This window comes from Clavelina lepadiformis, chromosome 2 (assembly GCF_947623445.1).
Source record: "Clavelina lepadiformis chromosome 2, kaClaLepa1.1, whole genome shotgun sequence".
NCBI lineage: Eukaryota > Metazoa > Chordata > Ascidiacea > Aplousobranchia > Clavelinidae > Clavelina > Clavelina lepadiformis.
Genome location: NC_135241.1, coordinates 5,299,894 through 5,316,444, shown reverse-complemented (window position 1 = coordinate 5,316,444; position 16,551 = coordinate 5,299,894). Strand labels below are relative to the sequence as shown.

Sequence of the window (16,551 nt, the reverse complement as noted above, 5' to 3'; positions counted from 1 at the left end):
GACTTAGGTACGGAAATTACAACTTTATCAGATTTGGATTGTGTTGCTTGAAGTGCTATGTTTAGCAATATACCCCGGAATGACCTACCATTTGTTGCAATTGAAACCAATACAGGAAAATAATTTCTCGTTGTTGCAATACCGATTTCAAATAGATTTCATCACTGACTTGCGCAATGTTTACTTTGAGTTTTGTTTTGAGGCGCTTGCATATTTGGTACAAAATAAATTTTTGTACAGGTTTTAAATCTGTGGAAATGATGAACAATATATTTCCACAACATTCTGGTAACTAATGCTCAAAAGAACAGTGCTGTCCTGTTTCAGGTTGAGAACTTTAAATTCGAAAGAAAGATTTTGAAAACTGTATTTCCCGTTTTAAATTTTTAATTAATAGTCGACAACCAGCAAATATTTGTTCGCTATCCTGTCAAAAAACAATTTTCATAACAGAAAATTTTACTCGCTTACATTTCTTTGTTTTGACTTTCCAGTCTTTTCTTATTGAAATGATGGATTGCATCAAAGAAAACTGGCATTGACAAAAAACCACATCACTGGCCAAATTGAAATATTCAAGACTCAGTCAAGACAAACTTAACTTTGCGAAAGAAACGTATACGCCCACCATTGTCCAACACACAATACGTTTGTAATGAATTTTTTTCATTTACTGGCGCATGTCAATTGAAATTAACCTTGACCTGTGTGATAAATCTCACGAGAGTAAATATGGTTATATAACATTTCTATCGGTCGATGGCATTTGCTGTTCAAATAGCATGATTAATTGTCCCGAAACAACAGAGTGTAATAGCTACTGGATGCGCAATTCAAACGGTCTTTTTATGATTAATAGGGCATTTCTTTATTGACGTATAAAACTTAAGAAAATGATTATATTTAACGAATCATAAAATAGACCTATGCGGAAAACAAAAAAGAGCTCAATGCCCTCTTAATTTGTAATTAAATATTGAAATGTAGGCATTTCCATTTTTACATGGGAAGTTTCTGTCTTTGGTCAATGTTTTGCTCCTGAGAGGTAGTACGACGTAACAAATACATTACTGCGTCACAAATATATGCTGATCAAGTGCAAAAGACTGTGGGTGAGGTTGGTGGACTCTGCCCTCTGCAGTCGATGGCAATATAAAATTTTGATCTCTCCTTCAAAAAGATGGTGAAATGATTATAGAGGCATTTCAATGTAAGCAATTTGTTTATAATCAGTGGCATAAAACCACACGTTTTGGAGAGAAAAAAACTTTGTTGTAACAAATGTGCATTTATTTATAAGATTTACCAAATTGCATGCCGCAAGCTTAAGTCATCATGCAAGCTACATCGTTACGTTTTAAGATGAAAATGAAGCGATATAGTAAACGTACAGTTTCAGCTGAAAGTTCTATGTGTCATATACGCGTTAAATTGTTACATGGGCGTTCAAGAGGACAACAGCCATTAGATATCAGTTTTCTCGTGGGCAACATTTTTCATTCACTTTGATTGACTTTGTTTGTCCCAAGATACCCTGGATTGACATAAAGCCAGAGTTCAGCATTGCCTGTATAACAAGACCACGTGCGTTCTGCATTTGGGTTTATGAATGTTCTAATTTGCATCAGTACAAATGCATTTTGGCGGATTACAACAAGGAATCAAGTCTAAGTTTGGCGGAAGAAATTGCTCTGGCACGTTTTCAATGGACATTTTGTGCTGCTTCGCCAACTTGTCTATAATGTCAACCACTTTTCGGTAGGATGAAATGTTTAAAGGCATGGATTCTCGCGGATCTTCCACCACGTTATACAACAGAGGAGGTTCGTGGGTTGTCACTCCCTCGACGCAAGAGTATACTCTTATAAGTTCTTCAGTGGTGGGTTTAAGGCAGTGTCTGTCGTCCACTACTCTGTCCATGGGAGATTGTTTGGTTTTGTAATGCAGTTTGTAATCCCCGTGTCGTACGGCAAACAGATCACCAGTACAGTAAAAGAACAAGTTGCGTTCTGGATCAGACCTGGTACATTTGTCATCTTTTTTGTATTCAGGAAAGTTGCACAGGATTTCCTTGATTGGTTCACCGTCTACTTCCGAGAGGACTTGATTTTTAAACCCTAATTAATAAAAAATGTATTTTTGAGCAAAACAAAACTTTGTCGAAAGAGTTTGAATTTGAAGTTATAATAGATTATTATCAATTAAGCTTCCGTCAAGCGAATAACTTCGTAAACTAAATGCTATTAATAAATATCATACATACTGCAGGCTATACCTGTCGCTAATTTGACGAAGGTTGGATACAAATCCATAGTACTAATCACTGATGTGCTTACAGTTCCGGGATCAATAACTCCTGGCCAGCGAATAACCCCAGGTACCCGTAATCCGCCTTCCCATGTTGCCCCTTTTCCTCCTAAAATTGAAAATTAATGAAGAATAATAGCATAGTTAACTTTGTCCGAATTTTAAACAGTTTGAATTGTTTTATGCGCAGCTATGTATACATCAGTACAGATAGATCAGAGATTCAATTATTGAATTCAAGCATCAATGCGAAGTTTTTCAATCATTACATGAATTATACAAAAAACGACAAGATGTGCTAAGTGCTTGAATTTTCTTGATGACATCGCCTTGCATTCAATCAGATGCAAGTAAACCAATGTAATTATGGGTTTAGTGGCCGTGCTAGTTGTTACCAGCAATTATTAACTTAATTATTTTTGAGCACGTTTTTAGTCTTTTTGGCTTTGACACTTTTTCCCGTTCATTGGCGCGTGTTACTAACAACTGGCTTGTTTTTTGTTCCCGCCGCTCTTATGACGAAAAATCAATGATTGATTGATTGATTGATTAAATCCAATGTAATAATGTGTGTATGTAATGAAAAGTTATATCATGTATGTAAATGTAATTAAGTCAATGTAATGTAATTAAATGTAAATGTTGCATTTCGTGTGTCGTTTCTCCGCTGGTAATTCACGCCCATGCTTATCATCCAGCGACGTAGGTGGTCAAGATTATTTCTAATTTTTCTTTTTTGTTCTCTGCTCGCAAATGTTTGGTGTCATGAGTCCTTCTAGGTTTCGATTTCGGTCAATTTTTACATTTTATTTTCTGTTTTAGCAAGTCTTTGTGCCGGAGGTTTTAGTACCTTTTTAGTGTTCTTATACCACCTATACGCTTGCTCCTGCTCGTTGATACAAGTTCAGCGAATGCTAAAGTTGTTTGTCAGCGCCATTAAATATCTATCAGCTGCTTTCCGGTCTTACGCGGTGGGCCGTAAATTCGGATAAACGAACCTGGCAGAATTTCACTTACCAACGACAGAGAGGGCGAAAATAAGTGCTACACATACTAAATTATGCTACCCGTTGGTAAAGTATTTCTTTAAAATTCAACGATCTGCGTGCATTAAAATACAAAGATCCATTGCTATATATTACGGATTGTGAAAACTTAATGCACAACAGTTCAAAAATTAAATGTCGTGTTTTACCTCTAAAGGGCCCACCATCGCCACCGTGTGGACAACTATCCATCTTGGGACCATTATCCGATGTAAATACGACCAAGGTTTTCTTAGTGAGGCCAAGAGACTCCAAATGGTCAAGTAGGTTTGAGATTCCGTCTGACATTTCATTAAGATTATCTCCGTAAAGACCTAAACGAGATATTTTATCAAGAAAAATTAAATTTTATTGTTTAGCTTGTTTTTACTTCAATTAATTTGCATTGATAAATATTATTACGTTTTATCAGATTCTAGTGCTGATACAAACCATTTAAACAGATATTAGTTTAAACCTAAATGTTAAAAGTTAATTGTGCTTCGTTGGTGTTGATATGGAAAAAAATTTCATACCTCTACGTGATTTTCCACAATGCCGTTCGCCACAAAACAAGGCGACATGTGTTTGAATGAAGGATACAAAAAGAAAAAATTTTCCATTTCTATTTTTGGTCATGAAATCCTTTGCTTCAGTCAACATTTTGTCAGTAACTGTTGTGAGATCCACTGGTTGCTGGGCAATTGTCGTGTCGTTGTAAGCGAAGCAATCTGGCCCCATTTCTTCTGCGGTATACTTGCGAAAGAAGTGACAAATGCTTGTAAACGACAATAACTTCCTTCCTCGGGTCACATAGATTAATAGGGATTATTGCCATTTCAAATTATTTAAAGCACAATCAAGCAACAAACAAGTTCTGTACAGAGAATAATATGGACCTTTTCTAGATTGTCTTTAGGTTAACTTTAATGACAGCAATGTTTAAAAACTGATTTTTGTAATCTGACGTCTCAATTTCATATCCACTGAAAACACTTACTAACAACTTACTACGTTTGGATTGCATGTCTCCATGTTTGTAAATGGCATGTTTGTGCCCACATAGTCAAACCCGTAATGTCGTGGTAGGAAAAATCCGTCAGTGTTGTTAACTTTGTTTGTTCCTATAAGAAATAATTGCATGTATATACAAACATATTATAGGGTGAGTGTACATAAAACAGTATACATACATATATACAAACAAATTCATTTTTAATTTTCTTTAGAAACCGTACAGCTATGGCTTAGTTAGTATATACTGTAGGTGTAAGCAAGTAAACAGACCTAAGTGCCATTTTCCGACCATTCCTGTTTTATATCCCGACTTCCGTAAAGTTTCAGCAATCGTCGAGTCATTTCTTGGAATGCCTCCGGGAGATGAAGGAATAAAAACTGGGGGACCGTCTCCCAAAAATCCGCTTCGCACCGAATAGCGACCTGACGTTTGCAAAGTCAATTTGTGTTAAAATGCCGATTGAGTAATATTTATACGCAAATATTCCGCGGCTGGGATTTTCTACATTTTTTTATATAATAAACGATATTGCTCATTAAGTTATACAGCACTCCATACGGTGAAGATTGTTCATAATAATTTAGCATGCAATTAAATCACTGCATTCCAAAACCTCTTAATACTGCCAAAAGCATAATCGTCCAGTATGGGTCCTACCAGTCCGTTTTTGTAACTTGTAAGGAAATATAAAAACCTTAAATAAGGTCAGTTCTGCGTTCTTGAAAAATTATTTGTGAACTATTGAGTAACAAGCTTGATTGGTCGAATGTACTTATGCTACTCCATGAAAACTGTATTGTTAACATGTGCGAAATAAAGGAATCTCGATATTTCGAAATCTTGGTTTTAAAGTTTTGCACAACTCAGGAACTTTAAACCTTGACCCCTATAGCTGAAGATATTGTCATTTAACTTGATATTTAATCGTACTATCATACAGCTACCACATGGAATACAAAATGTGTAGCATTACCTGTTAAAGTAGACACTCTACTTGGAGTGCAAATCATGGCCGGCGCATACCATTGCGTGAATCTCATTCCTTCATCAACTAGACGTTCGACACCGCCAGCTTCTTGTAAGGGATGTCCGTAGGATTGAAGGTCTCCGTAGCCCAAATCATCAGCCAGCAAAAATAGTATATTAGGTGGCTCATATGATGAATGATTCTAGAAAAAATCAATTTTTGATAAAATAATGACAGAAGCGACGTTTGAGAGCTTGCAATCAGCAAGCTGCTATAAGTTAAAATACTACCTTAATAAATGTAAATAATCATAAATAAAAAATAGTAATTATAGTATACTATATTTTGTTAAGACAAGCGCAAAAAATACTTACCCAGTACTTATGATGAGTAAAAACGAGGACAAATGCCACAACAAATGCCAGGATTGTCACTGGAATAAAAACTGCAAAACTTTTTTTTGTGAACTGCATTACGCTGATCTCATGTATACTAAAATTTGCCCTTAGCACCGAACAAAATAAGCTCTTCGTTTAATCCGAGTTCTTTTTTCCTGTATCTTGATGACGCGTTCTACTATTTATTTCTTTTCGTCCCTTGGGTACGTCAGGATGTCATTCGGCTAGCCAAGTATGAATCAAATCGTGTTTTTGCCTTCGATTTTCCCGTTCCTGGTGTTGAGTAGCACGTGCTGTAATAGTTTTGAAAATTTGCCGCTGTTGATGCAATTTCAGTTAATTTCATTGATTTCATACGATTTATAAATCGATAAAAAGTTGATTTATTTTTGGGAGCACGTTTTGAGATATGTTTTTCGAAATATTATATCTAAAACACTTTATCCAAGTACATCCTTGTCGTTATAAAGGTACAAATAACAAAGTACTCCATAGTTTACAATTTTCGTATTTTTGCTTCGCGGTTTCCAGGGAATCTTTTGTACATGCAGCTTTTATCTCGTTTGTAGATTTCTTCGGTCAAATATTTTTACTTTCATTCAGTACGTCGTTGATGCGACGATCTACATATATTTACTGTTTTCGGACTTTTACTGCTTAAGATTGTCGATTGCTATCATGCTGTCTGCCTTGCTCGGTGACGTGTTTATTACTCTGTTACCATATGTAGCTGCCACTCTGTTCTTGCTGCGGCAACACCTTCCTATTGTTTGTTGCAAGTTTTATTTTGGTTATAACTGCTTTTGTTTCATTAGGTATTTAGGATCGCTGTTGTATCTGTTTGATCAACAATATCTTGGTTCTGACGTACCAGCTTCTGCAAACCGTGTATGCCAACGCCTTGAAGTTGTGGTTTAATAACATAACATTAGATTTTGTTAGTAAAATTTTCAAAAAGCAATTTTCAAATGTTTTCCCTTCAGATGTCACTTTGCAAGTTAAGAATTCAAATACTTGTTCCAATATTTGATTTTGTAAAGAAAGTGAAATATTTGTTTATTCAATTCATGCCATCTGTGGTTTAATAACCGTCAGTCAGAAAGGTAAATAACACAGGAAATGAGCAGCGTTAAAAGCGTTTTAAAGATTACTGTGGTTATGCACTTTGAAGCAGATTTATCACTGACGGTAACACAGGAAAATTCAAAGAACGTTTGCATACATCAGTTGTAATATCTGCAAAGGGTTTCTCCAACGAAAAGAAATTGTATGTTCTGTATAATTTGCGGCTAACTTTTCAAAAAGAACGCTCTTTGATTGCGTTGCGATTTCGTTGTTAGCATGCAAAAGTTTGCTGAAAACTTTATCGCTTGGTGTCACTATTGAACTTTGTTGTTCAATCTCCTGAGCAGTAGCCTACATCGGTTATTAATATGCCTGTCTAAACACTTCTTTTTATTTCTTGCCACCAGTTTTTTATTGACGAACGAACAATTCGGTAGAATGATCAACTTGAGCAAAGCTACCGATAAACATGGCTTGAAATCTAGTCGCATCGAAGTTTCATGGTTGTCGCTTTTAAAGCCTCTTTGTTGCCTTTCCAATGGTACCATATGATATTACTCCACGTTCCGGTTGAGCGAACCCATCCGGAATTAAGCAACGAATATCCACATTCTCGGAACCACCACCCGCCAAATGGACCGTTGGTATAAACTGCGCAGTTTCCGCCACTTTGAAAATATATTCCATAAAACATTGTTTTTCTTCGCTCAGTTAGTTATTTCAGAGCAAAGTTATCAAGTCTCAAACCCACCTCCATACATCTTGGTCCCTATCTTTCGTCGAGAACTGCATGCCGTCATTTGAAGCACCATTTTCGCCCATACTATCTCCTGCTGTTCCGTTATATCCAGAAACGTGAAGCCTGAATCCGTTTAGTTCATCAGCCACGGAAAAGGAACTACAGGATCAAATAAAAAACAGAAGATGTTTCAACAAAAAGATACAGACCGTAGGTGTATTAGTCTTGTAAACCACTACAGCAGAGCATGATACTTTAGACGTGTGACCGAAAAGACAACAACGTAATTTCAAACGTTGTAAAAATAAACGTATTGCTCCCACTCTAAAAGGTATTCAGCATGAATAACTTTTTCTATGCAGTTTTGTTAAGAAGTTAAGTCTGCAGCGAGCGAATATTGCCGGAAGCTATAAAGGACTGAGATTGTAATTTGCAGTGTTTTGGTCTCATTGGTCCAAAAGTGAAGAAGCAAAGAGACAAAATACTAAATTTTAATTTTGAAATGATTTTTTCAAATTTTCTAGAAGAAAAACTGAGCCCAGTAAATATTACTCAAACCAAGTATAAGGCCGACACATTTTAACAAAATAAAAACCTTTTAAAATTGAATTTCTTAAAAAATCTTTTGTCTTATCAGTCTTACGTATCCCGCTTACTACCTGTACTCGGCGTATGCGTAGTTATCTTCGAAGTCCCAAAGATCTATTTTGAGACGGCATCCTTTGTATTTAGTAAGTCCATAGATGCGATCCAAACCTGCATTTAAATGTGATGCCATTTTTAGAGCCGTCACATTTAAAAAGTTTAAATACGACGAAGAAGATAAATAAATCCATTACCAAGCCAAAATTCTCCATTCATGTTTCCAAAACCACGACGGTACATATTCCAATTTTGATTGAAATCAACGCTTCCGTCCAATCTTCTCTGAAATACCTGCCACATAAGTAACGAGTGACTATACTAGGCCAAACACTGAAAAATGTACTGTGAAAAATCATAACCTTTCCGAAAGAAACTGCAACTAAAAATACTTACCGTCCAGCCTTCATCACAGACAGCTTCTTCTCCAGAGCTCAGAACCACTCTTCCTGATCTTGCTGATGTTGAACAGGATGAAGGAGCTATGCGGCTTTCCAGTTCTATAAATTTGTTAAAAAAATTGTTAGGCTGTTTATTGTCTTCTGCGGATTTTGTTTAGTTTTATTGTCATAACAGATACTTTCAAGACTCTCTCACATACCGGCAAGTTTATCCAAGAGCTCAGATCCAAAGGATCCCAAAGAACAAGATGCTCCTTGCGAACCTGTTGGACCAACATCTCCTTTGGATCCCTTGTTTCCAGATTTTCCTGGGGCTCCAACATCACCTTTGTCACCTTTTCTTGTTCCGGTTCCGGTTGCACTTTCATCACAGACAGTTATTATCTGACGACATTCTTGTGAAAATGTTAAATGCAAGCACGCCGTCAAGAAAATGCAAAGTATTGCATGCATAATGACTCGCTCGAAACGCCGCTGACACAAACGTTCCTCTTAACTTAAGCTTCACCCTAGGTGTTGGTATCGTTTATATGTCCTGTTGGAAGACGTTTTTCTCCTAATTCTTGTATTTTGCTCAGAACAACATCCATAGGAAGAAAATAGCTTTAATTACATGTTTCCTTCTTTAGCCGTGTACAATAATTATATACCGCACGAAACCGCAAGCTAGTGCTTTTCTCAATCATACTAGATTACATAGAATAAGACTAAACCAGTCACACAAAGAGAAACTCTGTAATGTTATGACCTAATCATTACCTGATTGCAAGTCGATAAAGAATTGTTGGAGAAAAGGACACCAGATGGCCTACTACAACGACCGGATAACATAGCAGTTCGTGGTGGCTTACTACTCGTCATGGCAGTGCTACTCCATCACAAACTAAAACGTACTCAACCTGAGGCAGTATAGAACTACGTCATAATCATTTGTAACCATACAATTACGAGTTAAATAATGTACCTGCAGCTTGCATTTAACAAAAGCAGCTAGGTTAAGAAAAACAGACACACAAGTAAATTTTCTGAATACTTTTTACATTAGGGTTTGCATCAGCTATAGGTAATAAGTTAGTATACGATTTTTCCCAGGTTATATTATGTTAACACAGGAGAGAGGAACTTCAGGCCCGCACAGTAGTTTTAACTTGCCCGCGGGCCGCCACGATACGATTTCTTTGGTCAACTCACGACATGACATAGCAATATAGCTCTTTCATTTGTAAAAATGTAACTAACTCGTTATCACACGTTTTACCACTAAGGAAAATTTTCAACGAGCTCACTGAATATAAATTCATGTAGTTATAGTGACTACTGCAATAAATGAAATTATTGTAAAAACTGTTGTTTGTTTTGACTCGTGTACGTTCGACAGCCTGCCCAAGATACATTGTAAGCCCACTACAATTAAAACAGCACTCCTTAGCAACGCAATTACTCTTCATTGGGTTAACTTAAAGCAGGAAAACACTCTAAATGTGCACTCTTTATCGGTGAAATAGACGCCGCTATAACATTATGCTCAAATTTTATAACAAATCCGAAAAGTATAGAGTGAAAGAAAGATGTGCAGTTTTCATCACTATGTTAAAGTCATTTAAACTAGGAATACAAACGAAGGAAATTTAGAATAATAATGGCAAATTCGTCTACCTAGCCAAAATATGCTACTGCACATACATTTTTGATATTTTTTGATTCATTTCGTAGAAAAAAGAAATTCTAACAAATCATGGGAAATTTTATAGGTTTTTTAACCAAAACCATACATGGGGTTATAGTTGGTGTGGTCGATATTTTTATTGCCTTATTTACTGACCAATATACATGTACATGAAAATCTATTCAAAACAAAATAAAAGGTGGCTCATACATTAATGATCAGCCTATAGATTATAGAATATGAGCACGACAAGTGGAGAAAAATAGAGTAAAATGAAGCACCCGTTTATTCTGGAACCGTTTCCGTTCTGACTCGTTTTTGAATTGCATTCTTTTGCCTCGCTATAATTTCTCATATCAAATTGTTGAGGACAACAAAAACATAATGGTGAATCTTCGTCTAAACATAGGGCAGACTTTGCATTTATTTTAGGAACACAGCAGAGAATATCTTTTATAGGTTTTTCGTCTAAAACTGGAAAGGATGAGGTTGGCAAGCCGTAATCTAAAAACACAAATATTGTTTTACTTACACTGTATCCAAGAGCTCGGATCCTAATGATCCTAATAACAAGATGCTCCTTGCAGAGCAAGGTTTAAGGTTCAAGATGTTTATGTACTATGCTTTGGTAACAGTGCAGTTTAGCCGCTGATATACTGTAATTTACAGATTGCGTGCAGTTTATTGCTTATATCCTGTTAAAGACACCGTTTGTTAAGCGTATTCCGTATGTAGTCTTTTAGGGTCATCAGCATTGTGATTTTACTCTGTTTGTTGTCTTTTACAATATAAAAGCTTACGACTTACCTTGTATATAGACGATTTTAATAAAACCAACACTCAGTGTGACCTTGGTGTGGCGCTATACCGTTCATGAAGCTAAACCAGCAGGACTTGGCATAAAATAGACTATCTGAGCTTGACGCAGTACCACCATGAATTTATTTACGAGTTGTTACCGATCAATCTTAATAATAATTATCATACTGCGTCCTTTATCCTGACGGCAATAAGTACAATGGCATTTTAACTTTCGTCCTTTTTAAGAAAATGTTTTGTTTAAAAGCCAAGGTTTAATATATTGTAAAAGAATTCTTGTAATAAACATTTATTGTGCTTTTTATTTAATGATTGACTTTTTCGTTTTTTTGCTGAACCACCTTAAACTAATTCTTGTATATTTATAGTCAATATTTTTGCTCCTAAAAATTTCCGCAGTGGGTCCTCTCACCCCACCTACTGGATTAAAAATCGTTCAACGTTTAAGTAATCAGTTAAAAGTGATTAATACATTAATACAAGAGTGTAACCGTAACTGGTGGAGAAAAGCAGTTTTAATTGTTCACAACAAGCTGTAATAGGAAACTCATTTATTGCTGTTTGGCGCTCAGCCACATAAACCGAGTTATATTTAAGCTTGTGTGTTTCTCGCACATACCATGCACATATTGCAGCTTAATTTATACTTCGTGGTATGGCATTTGATGCTATTTCAGTGCTTTTCTCACAAAAAGCAATTTTGAAGTATTCGGATATAATTCTGTCAACGATTGCAAAAGAAAAAATAACATTTTCTGTTGGAAAATGGGAAATCAATTAATTTATTTGCCTCAATAAGCCAGTAAACAGCTTTATGGGCAAGAAGAACACTTTTATAATGGGGACGGTATAGTAGAGTCCCGCGCGGAGACTTCTGTTTCTGTCCACGTTTTTAATTTCTTTTCTTAACTTGTTAAACTGCATAGCTTAACCATTTAGGTTTGAAAAACGGAAGCCCGTTAGTTCAAAAATACAGTTAAATTAAAGTATAACCCACTTCAAGTTATTCAACGTGAGCAATAGGCTACTCGTTATCTCTTACACTAGGTATAGTGTAATGGTTTGTAAGTAGAAGTACGACGTTTGCTCTTGTTCAGTAGTTCTATGGTGAACAGTTCTCAGTTGCGGCAAGACTATAAAAAGTTTAAAACCTGCATCTGATCGATTCGACACACACAAGCCCTTAAACTGGGGCTCAAGCAATCAGGAATGATCGCTGAGTTTAATTCGTGCAAAAAATTTCCTCAGACCAAGGCTAAAAATTCCGATTCCATATCAGTCTTCATATACTATAATAAAGTGTCAAATGGCCGTCATATTAACAGGTTGACTTTAACTCAAACAATTGCTGTCCTTAAGTCAAACGGAAGAAAGTTAACAATATGTTGTAGTTAAGCAATTACTGCCAAAGCAGATTTATTGCTTGTTACTTCGAAACGATGGTAAACGTTTTTTGTCCAATATAGGCTTTTGATCTGTTTGGTTTTATTACATTATTTGCAATATGACGTAAAAAACTACATCACGGCGTTTCGCAGGTCATGTCCCTTTCTAATATTTGTTTAGAGAACAACAATATATTTAGCTTGAATCACGTGAGAAAAAGATGGTGCAATCATATGAAGATGAGGTGAAAGTATAATTGCAGACGCATACTGGAAAAAAGCAGTATTTTTATGTTTATCAGTAAAGACTATGGGGCTATACAATATTAAACAAGTTATTGCTATCAGATCAAACTATCGTCACAGATAAACGTTTATTGAAACATAAACCACAATAAAACTTTCTTGCGCTTGTAGTTGATCGTAAAAAAGCAAGCAAACAATGTAAAAGGTTTGATGCTTTACAGTATAGGCCACATATGAAACTGCTGCTTATCATAAACCATACTGCACACCATCAATATGAAAGCATCGTAAGACACGTTCACTATTTGAAACCTATACAAAGTGCAATAAAAGCGAATATCGAGGCGCAAACATATAGTCCTCATATACATTTAGTTACAAGTTTTTCCCATTAACTCCAAAAATGACAAAGTTTGAAGTTATTATCGTCACCTCTTCATCACTTGGTTACTGTAAGATCATGTACCCATCAGTGCTTTATCACTAAATTTGCAAAGTAGAAAGTCCACGAACGAAGCGGATAATTTGCCGAGAGTGTTCCCAAAGCTTTGATGCTCCTTTGATTTCAAGATGGTCCCCGTCGCAAGTGGTTGTAATTTCTTTCTGCGACTGAACAGTAACTTTTACCAAAACGTCAGATAACTTTCCGTTGAACTCCAGGACTCTGGCCAAATACAACATTAGCGGTCGAACGGCGTAGCATTTCTTTTTACGAACAAAAATGTCAAGTGTGAGATTTAGGTTTGCACCATTTTTGAGCAAATCAACGCATTTTTGCAAGTTTCTATTCAAGTCTGCTGATATTTGCACTGCATCACAGTAAAAGCGAATGTCGCTCGGTTTTGCTGAAGTTAGCTCTTTGTCTATTCCATCTTCATCCTTTATTTTTGTCTGAGTCCTGTAAAAACGAGATGAAATTCAGTTAATCAAATCGGTATTGTTAATGTAATCGTGATCGTTGAAGCATTCAATGTCAAAATGAGCGTTATCTTTCCTAGAGGTGTTAGTTTTGAGTTTCAATGCATTAAACCCATTATAAGATAATTATGCATAATTATAAGTTATATATAATTACTACAACGGCTCAATTTTATTGATGTAGTCAGCTGCTGCAATATAGTTTTATTCTCGTATACCTTGTCGTCTCCATGTGGGTATGATTTCGAGTTTGGTCACCGCGAACTCGAACAGATTCTCCTTTATTTTTAGTCGTAAACTGTTTAAAATTGACTCTGGTACTGGTATTGACCCATATTTCATTTAAATAGCCCAAACAATGTAAAACTCGAAATATATACAGTCGTCTATTGTTCTGGCTATAATAACGCTCATTGAGCTTAACGACTGTGATGTGTGGGATATCTGCGACCTGCACTTTGCCATCTATTACACTGTCGATTGTTTCATTTACCGACACTCCGTTACGAAATACACAGCGAATGCTGTCCTGGGAAAAATATACATCAAGCGGCTTCAATTTCATCAACATTTAAAAAAATAGTTACGTAGTACCAGCTCTGCGGAAATCTTATACAAAATGAAAATGTTACCATTTGCTTTCTTATAGTTATGGAATAACCAAATATTACACTTTGGTAAACATGGGTATTTCCCCAAAGGTGCGACACAAAGAATGTTCTAGAAAGCATCCCTGCTTTAACGCTTCGGCTACATCACGAATAGTCGTATGTGAACATTGTCGAACCAGGACCTCAGTGAATTGGCTTAAATAGCTTGCTGTTGTGGTATCCAATATCAATCAGCTCGAATTTACAATGCTTGGGTTACGTCTGCGCGAGTTATATTTTATTTCATCAGCGCTAAAAATATTCCAGTACACTATTACAGGCCTAGTGTTGCAATCCTACATTCCACATTTTTTTAATCTTTTAAATATACTGTATGGAGTCTTGTGCAACTGTTGTCAACTGCCGTCGACATATTGCGCAATAAACGTAATTAATCCGATCAAGGCCTAAAATAGAATGAAGTGCTGGACAATTGTTTGGAGAATTCGAGGAGACCACAAGCATATTTATTTTCAGTTTTATGGATGCCTTGAAATCATGATTACCAGGGTGATAGAGATTTGATCTGAATATGCTTTCTTGTTTTGCAATTTATAACGGAATCAACTCTCTTTTGAGGTGGCATTAATTTGTATCTCATCGTAAAAATAACATCATTGTAATACAGTATAATTCTAAACAGAGTGCATATAATTGTAAACACTTACGATCGGTGTGCGAAGAAAACAACATAGGCTACTGTATAAAAGGTTTCTGCTATACAAAATACATAAAAAATTATCTCTGTTATAGTAAAATCTTCATTAAATAAAAATGCTTGCATTCAATCCTAAATGCGTAAACTATCAAATTCACTCAAGCATTGACTGCTTTGTCGTGAATGGTCCCATAATTTTGATGTTCCTTTGATATCTATGTGATCACCATCGTTAGTCGTGGTTATATTGATTGCGGGCTTCTTAATTACATTAATTTTTACTTCAGCGAGTTTTCCTTGACATTCTAAAATCCTCGCAATATACAACTTGAGTGTTTTAACGGCATATAACTTTTTGTAGCGTTCAATCACGTCAATTGTGATTAGATCATCATATTTCGTATTATCTTCCATGCTGACTAGCAACTGTATTTGCTCTTGAACTACTTGGTCGTCCTCTTCACTTATGCATGCTTTGTCGAGGAAAAACCGAATATCACTTGCTTTTACTTTCTGCTTGGCGTTGTCGTTGTCATACTGATCAAGTGACCTATACAAATAACAACAAGAAATAATATTTTAAATCTATTATAACGTTCAGTCAGCTGGACTTGGCCATAATTAAGCTAATATGTAAATTTAAATTTACCTGGTTTCTATACAAGTATGATTTCGGGTATCGTCATTGCGAACTAATACGGATGTCCCTTCGTTGTTTGTCGTAAATTTGTTCATTGGAAAGCTGTTGCCAATGTTTACTTTCACTTCATTTAAGTGGTTTATGCATTGCAAGACTCTAAACACGTACAACCTTCGATTGTCCTGGCTATAATAAAGCCCGTTTCTTTCTATTACGGTCATGGGTGGAATATTCTCCACCAATATCTTGCCTTCTGTAATAAGGTCTATTGTACGATTGACAGACTGTCCATTTCCTCGAAATGTGTTACTAATTGTGTCCTGTGCAAAACGTATGTTTAACGGCTGAAGTGTCTCTGACATCTTGTTTTTTCCAAAACTCTTTCAAATTAGCTTCAAAATGAGTGCTATACTGAATATTCATGTACCGCCAGAAAACGCTACGTTTCCCATTTGCTGGTTGATGGGGAAATGTGTGACGGTAGATTCGCGGTGAATTCCCCAACGGTAACAAAGAATGTTCTGGATTAAAGAGCATAGCAATGCTTAACAAATAACAATACGCAAAGACGACTTTATGTATGAACATTTATCTGTTCGTCCATCAACAAGTGTTAAACCTTTCTGTCAATTAGATTTAGGCTCGTTTATTTATATTAGTTTATTGTTTGTTTGCAAATAAACAATAACTTCAGTGAAGTTCGCAGGTAAGGTTTTCCTTTGATGTTCAAATGATATTTATTTGCCTTGAGTTACATGTGCTGGTGGTGCAATCCATGACAAGATCGTCAGAATGCCTTTAAACAATAGGAGTAGTGTGTATGTTTTGTGGTCTGTCTTGGCAGTTTTAAGTTTTATAAAGTGATAATGATGTTCGTTAAATCTAAGGCTGCCACTATATTTCACCGCAAATAAAAATGTGCGTTCAGAGCTATCATTTATGGTTTCTTGTTACCCTAAATTAAATGTTATATTATAACAGAGTAACCTAAACCTAACCTATGTCTA

General features: G+C 35.9%; 4 protein-coding genes across 4 annotated transcripts; all 4 read right to left on the bottom strand.

Annotated features, from left to right (window-relative positions):
• Nucleotides 1-350: 350 nt before the first annotated feature.
• LOC143447012 (arylsulfatase-like) lies at nucleotides 351-5,851 on the bottom strand. The gene is made up of 8 exons (XM_076946915.1): nucleotides 5,692-5,851; nucleotides 5,324-5,519; nucleotides 4,620-4,772; nucleotides 4,344-4,456; nucleotides 3,869-4,088; nucleotides 3,503-3,667; nucleotides 2,276-2,416; nucleotides 351-2,117 (listed from the first exon to the last, which is right to left on the bottom strand). The coding sequence occupies exons 1-8, from the start codon at nucleotides 5,788-5,790 to the stop codon at nucleotides 1,615-1,617; spliced, it is 1,590 nt and encodes a 529-aa protein (XP_076803030.1). The 5' UTR covers nucleotides 5,791-5,851; the 3' UTR covers nucleotides 351-1,614.
• A 755-nt stretch (nucleotides 5,852-6,606) lies between these two features.
• LOC143447238 (microfibril-associated glycoprotein 4-like) lies at nucleotides 6,607-9,116 on the bottom strand. The gene is made up of 6 exons (XM_076947243.1): nucleotides 8,763-9,116; nucleotides 8,558-8,661; nucleotides 8,359-8,455; nucleotides 8,179-8,275; nucleotides 7,532-7,678; nucleotides 6,607-7,448 (listed from the first exon to the last, which is right to left on the bottom strand). The coding sequence occupies exons 1-6, from the start codon at nucleotides 9,013-9,015 to the stop codon at nucleotides 7,262-7,264; spliced, it is 885 nt and encodes a 294-aa protein (XP_076803358.1). The 5' UTR covers nucleotides 9,016-9,116; the 3' UTR covers nucleotides 6,607-7,261.
• A 3,409-nt stretch (nucleotides 9,117-12,525) lies between these two features.
• Nucleotides 12,526-14,548, bottom strand: LOC143447097 (uncharacterized). The gene is made up of 2 exons (XM_076947032.1): nucleotides 13,815-14,548; nucleotides 12,526-13,576 (listed from the first exon to the last, which is right to left on the bottom strand). Exons 1-2 carry the CDS (start codon nucleotides 14,165-14,167, stop codon nucleotides 13,162-13,164), a joined length of 768 nt encoding a protein of 255 aa, XP_076803147.1. The 5' UTR covers nucleotides 14,168-14,548; the 3' UTR covers nucleotides 12,526-13,161.
• A 149-nt stretch (nucleotides 14,549-14,697) lies between these two features.
• Nucleotides 14,698-15,982, bottom strand: LOC143447096 (uncharacterized). The gene is made up of 2 exons (XM_076947031.1): nucleotides 15,554-15,982; nucleotides 14,698-15,454 (listed from the first exon to the last, which is right to left on the bottom strand). The coding sequence occupies exons 1-2, from the start codon at nucleotides 15,904-15,906 to the stop codon at nucleotides 15,037-15,039; spliced, it is 771 nt and encodes a 256-aa protein (XP_076803146.1). The 5' UTR covers nucleotides 15,907-15,982; the 3' UTR covers nucleotides 14,698-15,036.
• Between the last annotated feature and the right edge of the window lie 569 nt (nucleotides 15,983-16,551).

What these genes read in the sequence shown, in the direction of transcription:
- LOC143447097 (XM_076947032.1), bottom strand. Translation starts at nt 14,167, where the DNA reads ATGTTGATGAAATTGAAGCCGCTTGATGTATATTTTTCCCAGGACAGC. An exon ending in ACCCACATGGAGACGACAAG is followed by an intron (nt 13,577 to 13,814) that starts GTATACGAGAAT and finishes TCGTTTTTACAG; the next exon opens with GACTCAGACAAAAATAAAGG.
- LOC143447238 (XM_076947243.1), bottom strand. Translation starts at nt 9,015, where the DNA reads ATGCATGCAATACTTTGCATTTTCTTGACGGCGTGCTTGCATTTAACA. An exon ending in GCTCTTGGATAAACTTGCCG is followed by an intron (nt 8,662 to 8,762) that starts GTATGTGAGAGA and finishes ACAAATTTATAG; the next exon opens with AACTGGAAAGCCGCATAGCT. An exon ending in AGGGACCAAGATGTATGGAG is followed by an intron (nt 7,449 to 7,531) that starts GTGGGTTTGAGA and finishes ATATTTTCAAAG; the next exon opens with TGGCGGAAACTGCGCAGTTT.
- LOC143447012 (XM_076946915.1), bottom strand. Translation starts at nt 5,790, where the DNA reads ATGCAGTTCACAAAAAAAAGTTTTGCAGTTTTTATTCCAGTGACAATC. An exon ending in TTGTGGAAAATCACGTAGAG is followed by an intron (nt 3,668 to 3,868) that starts GTATGAAATTTT and finishes TATCTCGTTTAG; the next exon opens with GTCTTTACGGAGATAATCTT. An exon ending in CTTCGTCAAATTAGCGACAG is followed by an intron (nt 2,118 to 2,275) that starts GTATAGCCTGCA and finishes TTTATTAATTAG; the next exon opens with GGTTTAAAAATCAAGTCCTC.
- LOC143447096 (XM_076947031.1), bottom strand. Translation starts at nt 15,906, where the DNA reads ATGTCAGAGACACTTCAGCCGTTAAACATACGTTTTGCACAGGACACA. An exon ending in CATACTTGTATAGAAACCAG is followed by an intron (nt 15,455 to 15,553) that starts GTAAATTTAAAT and finishes TTATTTGTATAG; the next exon opens with GTCACTTGATCAGTATGACA.